Source organism: Fragaria vesca, linkage group LG1 (assembly GCF_000184155.1).
Source record: "Fragaria vesca subsp. vesca linkage group LG1, FraVesHawaii_1.0, whole genome shotgun sequence".
Lineage (NCBI taxonomy): Eukaryota > Viridiplantae > Streptophyta > Magnoliopsida > Rosales > Rosaceae > Fragaria > Fragaria vesca.
The window spans coordinates 19,269,409-19,284,770 of NC_020491.1; the positions used below are offsets into that span (position 1 = coordinate 19,269,409).

General features: G+C 37.5%; 2 protein-coding genes and 1 pseudogene across 3 annotated transcripts in view; 1 reads left to right on the forward strand and 2 right to left on the reverse strand.

Annotated features, from left to right (window-relative positions):
• The window catches only part of LOC101314219, a 4,508-nt pseudogene extending 475 nt beyond the window's left edge, over positions 1–4,033 (reverse strand). The window contains exons 1-7 of the transcript XR_183781.1: positions 3,481–4,033; positions 3,267–3,384; positions 2,525–2,748; positions 1,006–1,230; positions 748–886; positions 244–444; positions 72–144 (exon numbers count right to left, since the gene is read on the reverse strand). The product of XR_183781.1 is annotated as an aspartic proteinase Asp1-like (transcript). The remainder of the gene's footprint in view (positions 1–71; positions 145–243; positions 445–747; positions 887–1,005; positions 1,231–2,524; positions 2,749–3,266; positions 3,385–3,480) is intronic.
• Positions 4,034–6,659: 2,626 nt separating this feature from the next.
• On the reverse strand, positions 6,660–8,638 carry LOC101314507 (NAC domain-containing protein 2-like). Its single transcript, XM_004288440.1, has 3 exons — positions 8,382–8,638; positions 7,845–8,122; positions 6,660–7,447 (listed from the first exon to the last, which is right to left on the reverse strand). The coding sequence occupies exons 1-3, from the start codon at positions 8,539–8,541 to the stop codon at positions 6,920–6,922; spliced, it is 966 nt and encodes a 321-aa protein (XP_004288488.1). The 5' UTR covers positions 8,542–8,638; the 3' UTR covers positions 6,660–6,919.
• LOC101300966 (beta-galactosidase 6-like) overlaps positions 8,561–15,362 on the forward strand; it is a gene marked incomplete at its 5' end in the record, with an annotated part of 14,028 nt that continues 7,226 nt past the window's right edge. The window contains 2 exons of the mRNA XM_004289453.1: positions 8,561–8,605; positions 9,567–9,576. Of these exons, the coding sequence (XP_004289501.1) occupies positions 8,561–8,605; positions 9,567–9,576 (55 nt within the window). The remainder of the gene's footprint in view (positions 8,606–9,566; positions 9,577–15,362) is intronic.

Sequence of the window (15,362 nt, forward strand, 5' to 3'; positions counted from 1 at the left end):
AAAAAAAATATATCAGTACCATGTGTTTAGTTAGTGGTCATGTTTCACGACATATACATGGAAACTCTTACCTCCAATGATGTTTGAATTTTGTAAGCCAACTTCAGTGCCATCTAAAATTCCCAAGCAAACATTTCCCTTGGACTGGAAGATTGATATATCGTTATGTTTTTATCACAGTGATTATACTTGTACTTGAGAACAAGAGGAAGAAAATAGGGAGAAAAGGGAGGTGAAACTTACGGATATTATTAGATAAGCTTCAGGGGACAATTCAAACTGAGCTGCATCCTTTCTTCCAATGGCAAATCTCAGTGCTATGGGCTTGAAGTATTTCTTGACTTCACGTATGTTCTTAAATGGTTTTCGACCCTTCCAACAGAGCGGGAGAGTTCTGTCATCTGAAGTTTCTTTTAGAGGCTTTCCATTTAGCTCCCTCTTCAACTACAATTCACGACAGTAAATTAAGATGAAACAACTGAAACATGGTATTAATGCAGGAAAGTATCTATATATTACAATCTTTAAAATGAAGCACATCCACAACAAGAAATCTCTTTGGTGTTAAATGACACTGGAAAAGGATGAATACAAAGATTCCATAATGCAGGAAAAGACTGAAACATGAGGTCATGTTATGATGTTATACATATAGATTGAGTAAGAGAAGGAAGGGGAAGGAAAACTATAACAAAGCCTTGCTGGGATAGTTTAATGTACATGTAAGCTGCATTTTATAAACCTTACCCATAAAGTCAAAAAATGATAAGCCTGAGAATTGAGATAAGTGTAAGAACTCCCACTGTCAAAAACCAAGTGTAGGTTTCTCATTCCAGTAGTCTTCCCATCAAAGATCAGTTCCGCAGATCCAGGTGAATAATGTTTTCTGATATAAAGCAGAAGGAAAATAATTGATACCGGAGAGAAATATTATAACTATCAAGTAAATGTTTAAACAGAAAACCTGTGGGAGATAAAGAATAGGGTTCAGTAAATGTTCATTACGAGTAATCTGGTGACATTGGTGTCCAAACTGCGCGTGAATAATCATAGAGGTCATCCCCAAAGATGAAAAATCCTCCACCTCGAGAACTTAAACAATGACCAACAACATTTCGCACAAGACCCTGACTAGCAAGTTGTGACACGATGCTAGATTTTCCCTTGCCAAGGCCGAGAACTCCATCTATAGGATGATAAGATGATCCAGGAAGTTGATCATATCCACACCTGTCATAGGACATAATAGACAATTAAATGACCGAGATCATATGTAGAAGCAACTTCACTTAACATATTCATATGTAGAAGCAACTTCACTTAACATATGTTTCAGGCAACTCAAATGCGGTATAGTGTAAAAATAGACAACTCAAATGCGATATAACTTAAGGGGTAAGGCTTGTTTTTCACTTTGCAGCATATTCTTACACTTAGCTTGTGCTTTTTATGCTTTAAAAAGTATCCTGCTACTGCAGAATTTCAATTTAGGTCCGATCCCAAAATCGTAATTTGCATCACCTTACTGCTAATTCTTCTCAAATGAATTAATCAAACCTTTTCACTATATGACTTCAAAAGAAACAGAATATCACAACTTTTTCACAATCGCATACCATTCCAAAGATACTCGGAGTTGAAAAAGCAGTTAAGAGTTGAACAATTCGTAATCAACAAAAGGATAACATCTCTTATAGGATCTGGATTCCCTCCTAAGCTTTTATCTCATATAAATGTCCAACAATCACCGATGATCTACAATGATGAGACCTTTTCTATTCCCCAACTCTATTTTCTTCGCTATTTCTCTTGCTAACTAGCTGCCAGCCTTAAAACCTTTCTTGCTATAATGTTGTTCAGTTAATTTGACATGATTTTCTTTTCTTTGCCCTCCAGGGACATATTAGTTATACTGATCAAATGTTGCAGTGTCTTGGTTTTGACGTCTAACTACTGATCAAAAGGAATACATGAAGAGATCCAAAGAGGCCTTCAAATTATCAATAGTGCAGTCACGTTTGGATATCATAATCAAATGTCTCCTTCAACTCCAGATTCTTCTCAAAGAGCTCATCTGGATCCATGATGCTCATCTTTTTTGGTTATCTATTTCTTTATCCATCCCATTGATCCCAACACTCACAAGTTACACACCTTTCAGAATTCTCCTTTCATACCAGCACTAGCTTGTTGGATTTAGGCAAGTACTAGGGACTGGCTAAGAGAGAGAGAGTGGTAGGCGAGTTACGAATGACAAAGAAAAACTACTGGTAGAGCATCTTAACTATATCCCATTTCTAAAGGCAGAAAGATATATTAGATGAAAGTAGACCAAATCATGTTACGCAATAACTAATTCCCTGAGATTTAATGCTATTATTGCTATAACTTCTTCCTCAGGTATGAAATGATGGCTTCTGAAGCCATTGGTGTCTCAACTTAATACATAGTTTAGCATGCCAAACAAAAAGAGCAGGTTTGTTTTAAAAACAAAAAACAAAAAGAGCTAGTAAAAGTTGCATACCCAAGGGCCAGATGAGGTGCTTGCTGGATCCCATTTGTAAAGTTGAGGTGAAAGGCATCCCTTACAAGTACACCGAGGGATGAACCCCCATCTGCATACTCAACTTCATAGTCGCATTGCTCTGGATTGTCGCATTTGTGAGCACCAGGTGCGTGCAAGGATGCACAGAGAGGGTCCCTACAGACCACCAGGTCATTGTTAGGCCGGTAGTATGGATGAGGCGCCTGCAGAGAGTAGATTGAATAGTATTAGGACCCTGATTGCTTAGCATTCAAGGTGAGATGGATTCCACAATGAAGAGGATTTTACGTAGACTAATTCACGAAAGCCAAGATATCATCAAGAAATTTCAAAATGAGCTAAAAGAAACAGTCACATTGCAATTGCAGGATGAAAATCAGTCGGAAAGCAAGGGATGTCACACCCCAAGTAAATCACATCATGTAGGAATTCAGCAGAAGGAACATTGGCTAACAATTTACTAAAATCGTTAAGACACACAAAATTCGTTACTGGTTTCCATTTTCTAAGGAAGTGAGCATTAGTGCAGAGCTAGATACATCAAGACTGACAACTTGTGCAACACTAGAACGGTTGTGCACAAATTGCAATCATCAACCGTAATAATGAACATTAGTCTGTGCAGAGCTAGATACATCAAGACTGACAACTAATGCAACACTAGAACGGTTGTGCGCAAATTGTAATCATCAACTGTAACAATGAACTGTAGATTACTTACCTCAGTACATCTAACACAAGGAGCATCACATTGGAGCCATGTAAGATCACTACCGGTGTCGGGGTCGAGAAAGTAGGGCTTTGGAGGCTGACCAATGTTTAAGGTAACATTATATGACCTGCAAAAACAAACAAACAAACAAACCATGACTTCACACACACCAAATCAAGATTGCAAGGGATACATAGTTTTCACACATATACACCACACTTACCCAATTGGGTACACGTTTCCATGAACAGGTAACACAACAGACGACGGTGCACGGCTGATCGCCAAAGACGACGTCGCTTCCGCCGGTAGAAAAGCTTTCCTTCCCCGATACCGATCACCAAAAGAAGCTGACGTCAGAGTTACAGACCAACCCATCACCAACACCAACATCAACAGCAACCACTTCCCGGCCATTTCTCACTCTCTCTTTCCGGGTATCAGATACAATGATCGAATCAATGTCTGAATATGAATGACCGAATGAGACTTTGATTTGTTCATATGGGTTTGATTGGTTTGCACCAAAAGTGTTGTTGGGGGGTGTAAACAGTTGAATTGGAATCGATTCGATGATGAGAGAGTTGGGTGGTCATTTACTTGAGCATTAAGGATTCATGGGATTGCTTTCCCTCTGCTAATTGCTTGGTTGTTCCACTTACGGTGCAAAATCATTCTAGTTCTCCAGCTTCTTTATTCGTTTCCTCATTGAGATTTGGAGGATTGCTAATGTGAGGGGGTTGAGTTTCAAACAAAGATACCAATCTCTAATCAGTGGTTCTTTGCGACTCAAACAAACGATTTTACACGCCATGATTGTTTGAGATTTAAAAAAACAGAGTGCCCGGTAATTTCCAGGAGCCTTCCTTGACAAGTACATTCAACTGGTAGTAGAATTAGCTCATTTACCAACTAAAGAATTAGTGTGACCGAAAGACTAGTTCGATACAGAGATAGAGTAACTTCGCATGGAAGTATCGAGTCAAGTAAACTACATTCAAAAACATTTCATTATCCCATTGATGATACATTTTGAGGAAAATGTACATGCTTCATCAAATAGTGTGGCAAATAGATTAGCCCGCTTTGCTAGATGCAATAAGTTGGATTTTTTTAGTTTCGATGAGACACCTGCTATTATTCAGGATGTTTTCTATGAGGATCTATGTAATATTTCGTATGTAGCTCGCGGTTCAGATTTTATCGTCCCCCCCCCCCCCCCCCCCCCCGATGCAAGCTTTTATTTCAATAAATGAAACCGGACGTGGGGCTGAGCCTCCCAGTTAAGTTGGGTTCCAAACCCTTTTAAAAAAAATGTACATGTTTCATAAGCTGACACGTAAAGTGAGTTCTTCAAAATGTGGTTCACCTAACATTACTCTTTAAATATTATTTTTTCTATGTTATGATGATGCGGCAAATGGTGAATGAGGTATGCTTGATATACCAACACATTACAGCGAGGCATTGAAGTTTAGCCCTAAAACGACTATTCTAAATAAAATTAACCATACAAATTGTTAGAGCAGAAATTAATAGGCAACAAACACATCATACGTATCTTTATATGACTTCAGATCGATGAACAAAACCAACATCCATTTATTTTATTTCGATGTAGAGGAACGATTACAAGTCTCTTGACTAGTATTATTTGTCACTGGCATGGATAGCCTAGCTAAGGAGTGCATTAATGGTGATTACAGTTTTTGTTCAGTATTATAACAATCTTCTTTACCCTGGAGAGTACAACACCATCTGCAGCTTTTACCAGAACATTGTTTGTCGAAACATGTATTGTTTTGATGCCCTTGTAAAATGGATGACCACTTCTCGACAATTTACCTATATCTATCTCCTTCATGTTGGTGGTACTATCTCCAACCACATTGCTTTCTGCCTGTTTGTGTCATATTGCAAAAGAAAAACAGAAAAAGAAAAGAAAAAAAATATCAACTAATCTGAAATTAAGAACATCAAGCGGTTCTACTCAATAATCATGTGTTATAGTCCCCACAGTTTAAAAGAAATCATGGTTTTTCATGAAGTTTTTTTTTTTTTCTTGAAGAAAGTTATTGGGGGCCAAGTTTCCATGAGGTTAAATTACTACATGTAATGTCAAGCAAGGTTAAGAAGAAAGTTTGAGTCAATTACGAAGGAGAAGCAGGGAAATGCTTATGAAGACGATTAAGACTAGTAAGGGTACTTTGGTTGATGTTACGGTCGCCATTAGCTAGCAGAGAACTCCTTTTGATTGGCGGGAGGTGTTATATAGCAGGTATCAATGAGAGATGATGTATCAGTCAAATACTTATTTGCAAAGAATCCAACAAAATAATCTAATAATTCATTGCTAAAATAGAAAGGATTTTCTTTTTGTCTGTAGCAAGTCATTTGGTGGTGTTGGGGTTTGAAAGGAAATGTATCTACAAATTTAGTTTCTCTAGGCACACGATGAAAATGGAAGGACATGGAAGCTTGAACAAGATGATGAAAATCTCTCTGATTATTCAAAGCCTCCAATTATTGAATCAATTAGCAAAAGAACCAACTTGATTGATTAGGATCACACGAAAACCCTCACCTTGAAACATTTGAGAACCTAGCTAATTAAGCTAGTATATATTCCAAGCACGTATTGGGGTGGAATGATTGGAATGCCTTTGATAAGCTTCTTGCAATGAGCAAGTATGACCCGATCCTTATCTGGGTTGCGGGACTTGGCTCAAAATCCTCGAGAGAAATGTGATAAGAAAGTAATTTTGCTGTGTTTATAAAATCTACATTGTCATTTACGTTTGCTTGGAGAATTCTTCAATCAAATGCAGAACTTGACTGGTGAGTTCGGGAAGTGGTAGCTAAGACTTCACAAGTGTAACAACGAATTAGTGCATGCTCGTCGTAAAAGAAAGTTGATCGGAACATAGTCGAATTCCGAACATGGTCCATAAAATGATTCTGCTTGTCTGAAATATGGCTGTTAATGGAAGTGTGTTGGTAAAGTGGTGGTCGGATTTAGGAGAAGCTACACATTGAAAGGACTAGCCAGTAGTTATGCTTGCAAGAAGTGCCTCAAGAGCTACTCTTTGAACCCTGCTTATTCTTAGCAAACTGTATAATTTTACGTCTTTAGTTCTTTCATAAGCAAGTGCTAAAATGCTCAAGCCTTCCTCAACTTCGCATTCTCATTTAGTTTTGAAGATAGAGAACCAGGCCCTTGGTAACCAGAGATAGGAGACATCGCATATTCGCATAGACTGATAGACGCATACACATTCGTTCTCTTTGTAAAGAACTGAAAATTGCTTGCAGGGAATAGAATGGCAGCTGACTTAATCTGCCATTGACATTCCACTATAAGGACTTGAGGATCATTACATGATATAGAAAAGAAAAATTAAAAGATTCTGCCTATATTGAAAATATAAAAAAATTTCGTAAAGGAATCATTCCCTACAATATTAACATTGAGAATCTAACAAGGGCCTGCCCATATACGTTTGTGCATCCGTCACAAAATTCAATCATTTCAAGGACCAGAATAAACTATAGAGCCATCACCTAGAAATACCAACTAGACAAAAAAATTCGGATCCCTTACAGATCTCCCATCTGCCACCCTTTTTTTTTCCTCTTTTCTTTTGTCCTAAGATTGAAATTAATTAAATTTGGTTTTGCAAGTACATGAACAGGTCCTGCTGGTCCATTTGATACTGAGTCTGAGCTTGAGCTTGAGCTTGATTGCCAAAAGGGTCATCAATATCTGCTAGTGAGAAGCCATCCATGTAATTGAACTGGTCATTGCTCTCAAGGAAGTTCATGTTCATGGAATTGTCCAATTCACTGAATTCAGGACTACTAGTCCACTGGAACTCGCTCTGGACCTCCGGCGAGAATACATGATCCGAGCAGCTAGAATAGTCTGTCGTGTGTTGCGTGTGCTGCAATCTCGGTGCTGAATAATCTCCGGACAGAACATCCGTGTGCTGTGTAACTGGTGCTACAGCTGATGGCATTTGTGGCACTTGTGATGGTGCTACATTGAACTGTATGTTTTTCAATTCTGGCTTCTCCTCATGGTCCATTATTTCCGAGTATGTTGGGAATCTATTCCTTTCCACGGTAGCAGTGTTATACTTCTCAATGCTACCTTTCTTGTTGTAAATTCGGCATAGCACCCAATCATCAAGCTGCAATATGAACATGAAAATCACAGTAAGATAATGTGGTCATGAATAAACATGCAAATGACTAATCTTGTGCAAGTTTGACAAGTTTGCCAACCCATAATCTTAGCCACTAAGGGAAACGCAATGACATTGACATGGTCCAAATACACAATTGTGGGGTTTTTACACAAAGGTCAAACTAATTGAGAGTCAAATTCTACCAAAACCATTGAATTAGTTAAATGTCTAAATTCTAAGCTTGCTAAGCTAATGTTCTCTTGTCCCTCTATTACATACAGGATTCATAGTCCCACAACATAACATGTAATGTACCCGACTAAATGCATGTATATACCGAAAAAATGGAAAACACGAAAAATCGAAAACAGAGGACTAAGGAAGGGTTAGGATTAAGTACCCTCAAGTTGTGGTTTTTCTTGGAAGCAGACCGATCAACATTTGCAAGTCGATACTCATGCATGATCCAATTGGTCTTGACTCCTTTAGGGGCTTTCCCGGCATAGAAAACAAGAGCCTTTTTGATCCCAAGCGCCTTTGGCTTTCCAATGTGCTTGTCTGCTCCGGTCGCCTTCCAGTACCCGGTTCCGGCCGCCCGGTTCGGCCTTGAACCGTTTGGATATTTTCTGTCCCTTGGAGAAAAGAAATACCATTCTTTCTCACCATACAGCGCCATTTCTGCATCACAGAATCAAAAATATAATCAGACAAAATTAAAAATTTATTACAATAGATTTCTAGATTAAATACAGGTGTTTCCCAATTGTTCAAACTCATTAATGGATTTATATTGGAATTAATTAAAAAAATTAAAACAGATTGTATAATTTGGAAATGAGTGGTTCACAAGAACTCATTTAAGAACACATCTTCAGACAAAAACCCAGATGAACCCAATTTGATTCAGAAGATAAAGAATCAGAAACCCAAGACGTACCAGGTAACTGCCATGGATCGAATTTGTAAAGATCAATCTCTTTGATGATGGGAACCGAAATATTCTGGGAAGCACATTTCTTGATCAAGTAGTGGTTCACCAGCTCCTCATCGGTCGGATGAAACCTGAACCCCGCCGGTAAATCCAACTCAGCCTTCATTTTCCGGTCAACTGCTTTCTCTGAAATCTTGGTCTTTCTTCTTCTTCTTCTTGTTCTAGTTGCAGTTTGTGTTTTTTTTGCTCTCGAATATCCGAATGAGCTTAAGAAGAGTCGGAAGGGGTTTATATATATATATACCCGAGAGAGGAGGCACAGGGAAAAGGTTTTGTATTAAGACACGTGGGCGCCAGCGAGTCGTATATACGCGACGGAGAAGTACGTAGGGTGAGAGACTGAGAGGGAGTGAGGACACATAGGTGAAGAGGGGAGGGCGTGAAGCGCAGCCAGGTGGGTCACGTTAGGAGCTCCACGGTCTAGTGTTTTTGTGACACGTGTGGGTGGGCCCACGGGAGGGAGTTCGAGTTCTGTCATTGCTTCCGTCACCTAGTTTGGACGCTTCTTCAATCTGTAAAGTTTTGGGTTTTGGCTCAAGTTGATCGTTGACGGTCACGCCCCCAGTCAGCAATTAATCACCTGTGAAGGTGCTAGGTGTTGCTTCGGGTGTGCCTCCAATGATAATGGGCCACGTTCTGCTCCAGCTCATTGACATAAGCGTCGACATAGGAATGTAACCGAGAAATTACTAAGGTGGGGTATTTTACCATATTATTTACCAACGGTAAATATTTTATGCAAAACCACATAAAATGATTTTTTTTTTTTTCCAATCGAGAGATTGCATGAGAGATCTTGTTCGAACGCTTCCTCTTTCTTGGGCACCAATGATGGATTTAGATTCAACTCTAATCAGAGTCCACATGATTCGACTCTGAGTATGAGAGTTCTATACAATTTGATTAGATGATCTTGAGAGTTTTTGAACTGAATTTGTAAATTTTGACATTAATTTAGCTTTATATCACAAGTCACTAGACGTGATTATTAGTAGATGAAGTTCAATTAATATAAGTTTTGTTTTGGCCATTAAATATCTCAAATGACACCTCCCAAACGACCAAGTCATTTTCATCTTTAAGCCTCATCATGCATTAATGTTGATATATATGCTTTTGAACATAATAAAGGGTAACATATGTGTTGGAAGTAAGATATTTGTGCAATCGTCCAAACCTTCGGTTTTGGCGGTCTAACGGAGTAGGGCTTTTGGTCTTTTCCATCTCATCTGTACGAGCCACGAGGTGCTGGACCGCAGAGGATCAAAGGAATTGAGAAAAGGAAACTTGAAGGCCACGTCAGTGGTTGCTTGGCGGCCAAGGATGACGTATTAAAAAAATCGTCATGGCTGTGCTGGCCTCTCTTTCAAAAACAAGAAGTTTGAATTTTCTAGTAGAGATTGGTCGTTTCAACGGACTACTGGTCCAACCTGCAGCAGTACTAGTGTGAAACCTTCTCATTTCCTTCCGATTCTCCAAGTCCCCCCTCCCGTCTTGATCATCCGATCACGTTTGCATGCCGCCCTCTTTGCCCTAACCTAAACAAACATATGTCCCCCTCCCTTGTCTCCCCTTCTCTCCCTCTTTCCCTTTCCAATATTAATACATTCATTTACCATATGCCGTTGAAGATGCTCTCTTAGCGCGAGTGTTTACTCATGTTCACAATTAATTAATTAAAATAATTCAATTATATAGTCGCATTAGCTTAGCCCGATATATATTTTAAATTTTTTCTTTATTGAGAATAGAAAAACATAGACTATAAATAAAACCCTCTAGCGCAACATGTTCCTAGCTAACATATCAAACTGGAACGTAGGCTAAGCTTGAGGGGGAATCTGATACAATCAAGAAATAGAATTTGGCACTGATCGAGTGACCCAGCGAAGCTAGACTATCTGCTAGAAAATTGGCTTTCCTCCAAACATGCTTAAAGGTCACAGCTTCGAACTTGCTTATTAGGTATCGAATATCATGAACCAACACTTTGATTCTCCAAAGACATTGTGAACACGGTTATGAAGAACATCTTTTAACGATTATTCACATTCATTTGTGCATTCTTCGGACAAGCAAATGTTTAATAGATGTACGTAACTGGTTTACTATCAATGTACTTGAAAAGATTGTTTTTCAATAAACAAATTTTGAGTGATATTCAAAGGACATGAGCTCGATCAACAATGTACATACATATATGATCATCATTTTTTCATACTTAATTGGAGTGTAATTAAGACATCTTTTGAGTATCCAATTACCGCAGAAATCTTGTGAAAGCTAAACTAAAATAGCTATTAACCAACCAACCATGTCTATCTATCGACCAAGATTGAATGTCTAACCCAAACATTGAGATCAAGCTAGCACAACTGCATAAGTTAATTGGCTAGGTAAAGCCAAAAGTAGTCTTCCTATTACTGGTTCTTTTTCTCGTTGTTCTTTTACTTAATTGGTAGTTGGTAATTTGGTATCAACTAATTTAAGGTGCACGCGAATATTTGACTCGAACTCAATTCACATCCACAGGTCAGCTAGCACCTCCAATAATCCTCGCTCGCTCTAGAACTGTTTAATTATATATGAAAGATTCAAGTGATTTGATCGATGTGATATGCGGCACAACGTTAGAAAGCTCACTTAGTAATTAAGAATCTGGTGTGTGTGTTCATAGTTTCACACACCTTAATAATATATACTTGGAGAAATATGACAACAATGTACTTGGTGAAAAGCACCGAGGTGTATATGACTCAGCTTTTATAAATTAATCGTAACCCTTGATATTCATTAATATATTATTTTTAGATAATGAAAATGTACTTAAGTGCTCTGATCCAATAAATTTTATCTTAAATATAGATAGATTAAGACATGCATTGGCCGATATTCTACTTTGTTCGAATAAAACAGTAATGGTGTGATTTCATTTCAATTGCGAGAACATCACGGGTACATACTTAATTTCTCTTTTTTTTTTCTTTTTTTTTGAAAGTCATACTTAATTTCTCTTGTCAACACAAAACTAGTTAGAGGACATAGTATGCTACCATCACCCTATTAATATACCACGCCAACTCGATTAAGATATATAGTATTATAGCTAGCATGCACCTCGATCGATCGAGAACCTAATTATAGTTTATGTGTGAAAGATTCGAGTGATCGATGTGATGCGGACAAAAAGTCAGAAAGTTCACTAATTCACTTGTAAATATATTCATTTTCTTAAATACTAAACAAGCATCTCAATACTCAATTAGGAGAATAATTAAGAATCTGGGGTGTTCACACCCTCTCACAAATATTGTATACCTAGAGAATATGACAACAATGGAGGAAAATTGTTTTTTTGCAGAGATCCGATGGATCAAGTGTGCATTGTTTGGTGAGCTCAAACGTCACCACGAGGACTGATCAAAACGGTTTATAATTATTCGTCAACAGTCGTAGGAATAATACAAAAGTTTAACAAAAATATTTTGCAACCAAGCCACTCCGGAGCATCGAATCTAACAAAAAAAAAAAAAGTATCTCTGGAGCACTACCAAAGCCTGATCCATCGGCAATATATAGTAGACGAAGTTTAGAGAAACTAAAATTAAAATTTATAATTGTGTGGCCGGTTTGCTACCAATCGCAAGGGCACGGTTGTTTAACAAGTTTGTCATTGTATGTAATAGAATGAAATTTGTACTCTCAATTTTATATATAATTCACATTCGTTTCTCCATTTATTTGTTGGTTAAAACTTAGACAAAATTTAATTTACTAAAAAGGATATCAGGAATATGATATGAGAAGTATAGATTTTAATTCCCTAAAATTACGGAAGAAACCAGGAAATGGAAACCAGCGGGGAAACTTGGGGCGCAAGATGTCAACCTTGTCGATTCCTATATGCATGCTTACAATTAAATTACTGTAATTAATTATTAAGATCCTAATGGCGTACTAATCAACTAGTTCATATTACTGTTAGTCAACATGTAGTGTGACGTGGTGCATGACCTAGCCAGCAACATAGATAGATAACGACGGGATCGAGCTGGGAAGCTGCTGCGACATTGCCGCATATGCATACCCGCCCTAGTTGATTTATATTAATTAGTTTTCCGACTAAACCCTAGCTAGGACCCCCATCGATATCATGGACTTGTTCTTCAACTATTATTGCGAAAATTGATCGGTCAAAATGGATAAATTTGGATTGGTATTTTCCGATTGGTTGAGACTTGGTTGCACGTACAAATATTAATCGAATCCATCTGGGTCAAAAAGAAGCCATATTATTAAGCATATGTGTTTATATAAGTCGATCTCATGCATGTACCTAATCCAACTAAAACAACCTAGCTAGCTAGCTAGCTTTCAGATCAACCCAAGAAATAGTCGAGAGACAAAGGTAATTGTCAAGAATGGTCAAGTAAAGACTAATCATATTTAAGAATAATATTTTTCTAATTATTAAATGAATTTTCAAAGACACTCACTATACGTGTGGTATTTTTAGTGATCAAATTATCGGCATGTTGAAATCATCATATATTACCTTTCTATTTTAGAAATTTTCAAATTCATCATGTGTGCTAAAACCTTTGATGAGTATTAGAGTATATATACCAATGTATGTTTCTCACACGTGTTAATTTGTACGTATATACAAGTCAAAAATGAGTTTAGACGGATACATCACGTATTTTTGTTTATGACATCATTTCATGACACTATTCCAAGTATTAATTAAATCAGTAAAACAGATTATTTTCAAGCCGAAACCCAACCAAATGAGAGTTCCTGTTCAAAACGATTGAATAGATTGATGGTGTTGTTACGTAAATACACACGTACATAAATACACACACGTCGACCTAAAAGATGCAATGGACTACGTACTCAACTTTCTGATTTTGTTCTATGACTTAATTTGTTGGGCTACACGATGATAATATTCGTTAGTGATAAAAAATCATCACATTGTGTGTGTGCAATTTGGTTTTAGGATCAGTGCAAAGATTAAAACATTAAGACCATATATATGGCCTCTACTTCTATCTGTGAGAAATAACTCGTCTATAAGTATTTGAGTTCAGTTGAGAATTGGGTCCAGACTAAATTAAATAAGTCTTGGACAGCATTTCAGCCAATATCTGTAGCTCTAAATTAAATAAGTCCGTTCAGGTTTTAACGCTGAAAGACGCGCGAGGCTTATAACAACTTGCAAGATAAGAAAGAGCTTCAGTACCCGTGATAAGCGAAAGGTTAGTACCCGTGACCTGTGCGAAGTCTACTTATGTAGCTGGACACGCGTCACCCAGTTGCTTAGTTGGCAAGTAAAATGAAACCTTGTACAACTCGAGTAGAAGAAACCTATTTAGATTGTGAGATCTGCATCCTTATCGATTATTATACAGACCACAATATAAAGAGGGTTTAGGGATCAATCTAGACAGACAATCTCTCATACAAACACAACTACAAACCCTCGACCTAGTCGAAACCTAAAGCATTCTCGCCTTAGCACCCTTTTACTTTTAAAGCTCTTAGGAGTATCACTCTCTTTACTTCCTTTGGTTGCTCTGCACGCTACAAACCGCGAGTATCGATTTGATCAAAAGAAGGCTACTTGTAAACCCTCGCCCGCGAGGTGGCACCGAAGCCCTATTTTCGTTTGTTTAGAAACACAGGTCAACGCACTGCAACAACAACCCTACTAGTAAACAACATAATAAATACAAAAAAAAGAAAAAAAACATAAAAATGATTAATTAAGAGAACTAAACTAAAATTAATCACTCAAGTTTCATAACAGGTGATTGTGATCCATGCAAATGCACGGGTAAAAGGCTATGTCCAAAATTGAAAGAGCCTGATTTACTCTCAGAAACCAGTAACATAACAAGCTAAACCACTAAAGCATAGTTTTAATTAATTAATTTATCCAACACTACTATAATTCAGCACTTTTTATACTGAAATGCACTTCCAAAACCATAGCTTGTCGCAACAAGGTCGGCCACCTTTGTCTCTCTTCTCACTAAAATGTCTATAATGTACGCAAATTTTATCCGCGACATAATTAATTTCAATTCATGCATAATTATATATATCCGTCGACATCTATACAATTTTCTTTCATCAACTTAATCATTCTGCTTTTGCAAATACTAGTTTCTTCTAAAAGCCCTCATCCATCAACAAATCATGATGCTGTTGCTTCAATTGGCTTATAACAATTTTATAATCGCCGCCGTCTTACAATTAAAATTAATTAGTTGATTAATCAAGCATCATATGATGAATGTTGCTTAGAAACATCACTATCAGCAAGTGTTGCTACAGTAATATGGCTGGGTTGGATATATCATATATGTAGTAACTGGTCCAGGTGAAATGAACATGTTGTTATTCAACTTGCTAGGTACTTGCTTAGAATCTTCATATAAACTCCCACTTAAAACCAATCCCCCAGCTGGTTGCAGCCAACCTTGACTAGTACCTACATTTTTCATTTATAAATCTTCCTAAATTTGTCTTTTTACTTAGTTACTTAATTGCATAATTACTTTTTGATTAAGAATGAGATAGATATCATCTAGGGGAGGAGGACTTTATGGGCTGTGGTAGGACTCATCAAATCCAGTTACATGCAACTGGAGGTCATCAGTCACTCTTAGCTTTACAGTTGATATATCAGTTAGGTCATGTTGGGGCTAGCTAATATTATTGGTCATATATGTTTGCATTCTTTGCAATTTGTCCCCTGGCATATATTGCAAGTTGCCACCTCCCACTTTTATGTATCAACTGGGGCAGTTATGTTCCTGCAGATATTTCCTTCAACAGAGAATGAACAACTCATCAATAAAGTTTTGGACACTGGTGAAAATTCTCCATCATATTGATATTTGAGTCTCTACAACC